This window comes from Notothenia coriiceps, unplaced genomic scaffold (assembly GCF_000735185.1).
Source record: "Notothenia coriiceps isolate Sejong01 unplaced genomic scaffold, NC01 NC01_scaffold00002828, whole genome shotgun sequence".
NCBI classification, from domain to species: Eukaryota; Metazoa; Chordata; class Actinopteri; order Perciformes; family Nototheniidae; genus Notothenia; species Notothenia coriiceps.
Window position 1 is genome coordinate 84,944 of NW_011335529.1, and position 6,282 is coordinate 91,225.

At 39.4% G+C, this 6,282-nt stretch overlaps 1 protein-coding gene across 1 annotated transcript in view; it reads left to right on the plus strand.

The window, feature by feature from the left end:
- Window positions 1–4,855, plus strand: part of rad50 (RAD50 homolog, double strand break repair protein) — a 23,692-nt gene extending 18,837 nt beyond the window's left edge. The window contains exons 12-15 of the mRNA XM_010765953.1: window positions 1,624–1,709; window positions 1,989–2,131; window positions 2,245–2,378; window positions 4,186–4,855. Coding sequence (XP_010764255.1) covers window positions 1,624–1,709; window positions 1,989–2,131; window positions 2,245–2,378; window positions 4,186–4,372 — 550 coding nt within the window. The 3' untranslated portion in view covers window positions 4,373–4,855. The remainder of the gene's footprint in view (window positions 1–1,623; window positions 1,710–1,988; window positions 2,132–2,244; window positions 2,379–4,185) is intronic.
- Window positions 4,856–6,282: the final 1,427 nt, after the last annotated feature.

A 6,282-nucleotide genomic window follows, 5' to 3' on the forward strand; every position in this document is an offset into this window, starting at 1 on the left:
ACATCTATGTTGGGGAGAAACCCTGAATGTAATCATTGCGTAGGTGTGTAGTGTGATTCTGTGTAGTTTATTTATGGCATCCCATTGGATTTGACGTCATCTGAACAGGACATCGCTCACTGACTGACTGCTGCTTGATAGGTCCGTTTACGCCGGTTGTTAAACAGCATCGTTATGGGGATGCTAAATGCTTTAAGTCCCGACTCTCCCGATGTGCCTCCCCTGACTGCACGTCGCTGACGCACACCGCTGCAGTGCAGACTCTCTTCAGTAGTCTGTCTGTTTTATTTCTTGGGAACAATGCCTAGATCAAATACTACTTTCTAATTTTTTCTAATAAACCTTGCATTGGGTTGGTCACACAATTCATTCTCTTGTGCTTTGTTCTATCTGAATTATGATAAGGAGTTGTCACAAACTGTTTAGCTATGCTATCTTACAATCAATACTGTATATAGTAAATGTGAGGTAAAGTAAACCGGTTAGAACTCGAAGTGGCGATGAGGTCTTCAAATGTATGGAAAGGGTCTTAAAAGGTATTACATTTGACTTCAGGATTCTTGCATATACCCTGTATAAATAACAGAAATGATTTGATTTTGACCAAGTCACTATTTTTCATGCCATCAACGTTAACATGTCAATACTCGGGATTTGTCTGAAAATCTTAAGACATAAAAAAAAGAAAACGGAAATTAATAAAATGTACAAGTCTTTTCCTCAGAGAAGGCAGATAAGCTCACCACTGTAAAAGAAAGTGCTTGCATTGAGATAGCGGCAGAGCGGCCCTGTTTTGCGAAGACAAAGTAAAGTAAAAGACCAGTGTGTCATGTCACAAGTTGTTTGTTTTACATCCGTCTAAAATGCAAGAAAGTGCTAGTATAAAAAACTATTCATGATTAATCACTGATTATTATTGTGACTTACAAAACAACATTTCTTTTGTTTGTTGCGAGTCAAATACACTTGCAGAAGGAAGTCATGCCCAATGACTTCCTTCTGCTGCATAAGTGTATGCATACACCGGGCCACATGGATTGATAAGGACTGCGCTACTTCCTCTCTCTTTTCTTCCTTGCTTCACGGTTTTTCAATTCACCCACCATATATGGGCTTCAGAAAAGGTGTTGATATAATGTCCTCACCGGTGTTTTCAGACCACATAGGAGTTTCGGGTCAAATTACTAGATTAACGACAAAATGATTCTTAGTATGCCGGAAAGCAACATCCAGTTGCCTGCCTTCAAATCTTTTATATCTACTTATATTCAGTATTTCTCATGTTTCAATATCACTGGGTTTAATTAAAAAAGTGCTGTCGCTATCATTTTGTTCACCAAATCATCATAACATAGTAAAGGTTTACAAATGTGTTGGAGTTGATTCTTTTTATCTTCTCCATTGTGTGCAAAGCAGGGGTTGTCAATGTGAACAGTAAAATATATTATACTGTTTGACATTGGTATTTATAAATCACATACATGTGCCTGCTTCTGTCTTGAGTTTGTGTCCCTTGATTGTCAAATCAACAAAACAACATCTATTTGATAGCTTGAATTAGGGAAGGTCAAATATCGTATCTGCTTTAGGGTTTTATCTTAGTTTCCTTTTTGTTTTCCTCAGAACCATCATGAAATTCCACAGCATGAAGATGGATGAGATCAACAAGATCATCAGAGACCTTTGGCGCAGCACCTACAGGGGTCAAGGTGCATTTCAATCCTACTCTATGATTGTTATGTATTTATTTATATGTAAATCATTCACCCTAATTCCTCTCCGTTAGGCTACATCCACACTTACTTTTTTGCCATTTTAAAACGACAATGATCTCCGTGCAGAGTATTTTAGCCCCGTTACAGAAATAATCTGTCTTTACTAACACCTTAAACAGCGGCAAGTAAAGACAACCAAGCCAGCAACAACAAAAACATACTGATGTGGATGTATCCTCAGTGTTTCCTCACCTCCTCTTGCCCCCTCTCCAGACATTGAGTACGTGGAGATCCGCTCTGATGTGGACGAAAACTCGTCTGCTGGAGTGCGGCGGAGGGTTTACAACTACAGAGTGGTCATGGTGAAAGGAGACACCGCTCTGGACATGAGGGGGCGCTGCAGTGCCGGGCAGAAGGTATCACAATAAATGTTCTCTATAAGCACATACATTACATTAAAACATAATGTATCATGCTGTTTTTGTGTTCCAACATATTACCACATGCTTAAATGTGGCTGTTTGACCAGGTGTTGGCGTCCCTGATCATCCGTCTCGCTCTGGCAGAGACCTTCTGTCTGAACTGTGGAATCCTGGCCCTGGACGAGCCCACCACCAACCTGGACCGAGACAACATCGAGTCTCTGGCACACGCCCTCGTAGAGTCAGTACACACACAGATACACCCACACACAGACACACACACAGATACACTGTGTTTTAACTTTAAAGTGGACCTATCATGCTATATTTGAATAATATACCTATATAAGGCATATTTATACTTTTTATTTTTCAAAATACCAAACAGATCATGCATTTTAGCCATTCCTCATTTCGCTCAATTTAACACTGTCTTTGCATGGGCTGATTCTGTGAGAACAGCACCATCTACAGGCCTGGCATATGTACTACAGCGTCTCCAGCGCTTTCGAACAGCAATGTCCGTGGCTGTCTCCTCCTGATTGGTGGAGTTGGCCCAATAGCCGTAGCGCCACTTCTGTGACGTCATAGAAGTGTTCAAATCTGGATCAGTCTGTATCAGATCCGTTGCAGTCCCTTTTTAAGAGATTTGGGTATGGAGAAAAATAGAGAGGGTTGTGTTTTCTGACACTTGGTGAGTTCCCTGGAACACCGGGGACACATATTCATGTATAAAAGACGTACAAAAGTGCATTTTGCATGATGGGTCCCCTTTAAGACTTTTGAGTTATGCCAAGAGTGTCCTCTAAAATAATCCAGGTTTAAATATCCTAATTGTGGGAATTGAAAAGAAAAGTGGCTTAAAGGTCAAAATAAAACGGGGGAAAATGTGTTGTCTGGGGATGCAAATGGATGAAAGAGAAGGATGAAAGGAATATCAAAAGGTTAGAAAAGTGTCAAAATAACTCATTTCACGGGAAGACTAGGGGTAGAGGAATGTGAGATTTGGTCAGGGATATTACCAAATATCTGGAACAAACTCCCAGAAACCTGCAGGTCTGCTGCAACTCTGACTGCTTTTAAATCCAGGCTGAAGACTTTTCTTTTTGCCGCTGCTTTTAATTGAACTATTCACATCTTACACTGTAACTTTTATTCATGTACCTGTGTTATTCATGTTTAAAATATAGATAGAATTGGAGGGATGAAACCCGCTTTAATGGTCACACATGCAGAGCACACAGCTCACACAGTGAAATCTGTTCTCTGCATTTAACCCATCCTAGTACTACTTTGCTTTTTAATGTTTATAATGTGTGTTATGCTCTCAATGTCTTTCATTTTTATAAAGCACTTTGAATTGCCTTGGTTTGAAAAGTGCTATAGAAACTTGCCTTGCCTTAAAGGTGACCTATCATTCAAAATGCACTTTTGCATGATAGACGCTGGAGACGCTGTAGTACATATGCCAGGCCTGTAGGTGGTGCTGTTCTCACAGAATCAGCCCTTGCAAAGACAGTGTTAAATTGAGCGAAATGAGGAATGGCTAAAATGCATGATCTGTTTGGTATTTTGAAAAATAAAAAGTATAAATATGCCTTATATAGGTATGGTCCTACACTATATTATTCAAATATAGCATGATAGGTCCACTTTAATGTGTGGATCCACCTAAATATAATCACTCCCAAGGTTAAAGAATAGGTCTTTAGCTCATTAAGGACCTAACAAGGATAGAACTAAAAAAAAGAAAATGCCCACAGTGACGGCACATCATGCCAGCTCGAATTATCAAGCCTCCAGCCTTTTTTTGCTTCAGAAATGTTTAAATCCTTTAATTATCCTTCTAGCATTTAGAAGGGACAGAAAACAATCAGTAGACTAACCTAGTAAACTAAAACAAATATCAAAATCATTCATCAAATTGCTGATAATGCTTAATCACTAAGCTCTGCATGAACACAATTAAAAAAGTTAGCTTTGATTTGGTTTGTCCTGCTACTGTGTGAACTGTGAGTTGATGTACCCTTCTCGCTCGCTCTCCTCAGGATCATTAAGAGTCGCTCTCGCCAGCGTAACTTCCAGCTGCTCATCATCACCCACGACGAGGACTTTGTGGAGCTGCTGGGCCGCTCCAGCTACATCGAGCACTTCTACCGCATCCGTAAGAACCAGGACCAGAACTCTGAGATCACAAAGTGCAGCATCACCTCCCTCTCTACCTATCTCAACTGAGCAGACCAAAGACTCTACACTTCCTTGGAAATGCACAGTAAACCTCGATCTCCGTGTTTTCATTTCAGTTTTGGCAAATTCAGCGTTGATTTAGTTGAAAAAAGGGAACGAGTTAAATGATCTTAACCCGCCGAAGACACTGGCAAATATCCATGATTCAAAATATTGTGTTGATTTCAAACGTCACTGTTTCATAACAGAAAATATGCTTTACGTAATGCTTTATTAAATCCTCCATTCCAGTAAGAAACTACCAGATAAAGTACGAACTAAAAGACCAAAGTTCTGATTCTAATCTAAAGCAGGAACAGCTTCCGTGTTAAGCATCATGACGTTTGCATGGTCTTGGCATTGTGTCTTTAAAACGTTTCCTGTAGCCATCTGCTGTCCATGTATCTGTTCTGCTTAAACATTTGGAAAGTTCACAGTTATGTTTTCCTGTTTTCCTCTCATTACGTTCTGTCATTAAATCTTGGAATGGTTTGCTATTTACGATTTATCTCTTGAACGGTTGTTGAAAGGTATAGATTAGCTTCAGAGAATCGTTTCTCCTTTTTGGTGAAGTTTGTCACAAACCACAGTTTAATCAAAAGATCTTATCTCACATACACTGCAGACTCATTGCAGTTTGTTTTTTCTAATGAGGGGGAAAACGTTGCGAAGGCGGGGGCCAAGCAAGTATAAATCTTTCGTTCTCAGCCAAGTATTCAGAACAAGCGTCAGCTGACATTTGAGTGATCTAGTCAAAGAAAACTTGAAGTAACTTCAACCAGAGGTCGACAGCCAACTAGCTATAATGATGATGAAGATGATGGTGATGATGTTTCTGTCCGCCGCGACACTGATGCTCGGCCCAACTGTTGCCAAGCCTACTCATCAGCCTCTAGATAACCTAAAGGTCATCCTTAATATAGTAGGTAACTGGAATAACACAGAGGTAAGATCTCATTTTATAACCGTTTACTTGCTTGTGACTTTTTTTGCAACAAATGATTTGTTCCTGAAATATTAAATTAACTTTTTGTATTGTATGTTCTGAAGAAGACCTGGGTGGAGGACTTGACCGGTCTGGCTGAAAAATGCAATGTAAGAAGAGTTTGGTTGCTTATAGTTGAAGTACTTTGACGGTAAACAAAACGTATGCAATTGGTCATTAGCACAAACTGTAGCTTACAGAGACAGATTGCAATGGCCATGTTGATTCATTGAATATAAGTGTTTGCCTTGTTTATTTTGAAGTCCTAATGTATTCCTGCTTATGTTCCTTACAGGATAAGTTCTTCTGTAAATCGTTTGAGATCCTGAATAAACGTGAGAAACACAGGCAGGGGGATGAAGTCCTTTTGAGGAACTTGAAGGCTTACATCATGGGCACTCGTGTAAGAATTCCCTCTGACATCACATTTGCAAAATGAGAAGACCAAATCTGTGAACCCCCCCCACTTTGTTTTTAGATGGTTAAAGCAAATGCAGAATTTAGAGTGACACTTGACCAACTTTTTCTTTCAGGCAACCTGTGAAGAGACACCAGAAAAGGAGAATACTGATAAGGAACCTGTTTCCCATCTCTTGTCCAAAATCCGCAAATGTATCCAGCAAGTTCACATGCGCCCAGCAACTACTCCCACACCTGAGGCCCAGCCGCCAGTGGATCAGCCGAGTGCCTGAGTGTTTCATTTTTATTTTACTATAGTTCAATATTTAAGATAACATTTTAAATATGTTTTCAAAATGTCATTTTTACCAAAAATCTACAAAATACTGGGCGAAGAAATTTGAGATATTGAATGATTTATGTGACATGGTTTGCTTCTTGTAACACTGTTAAAACAAGTTTTTAATGATTTTTTTTTTTATGATAGCAATTGTTTGTTTTTTAGAAGCGATAATTACAAAGAATGGTTTTTGAG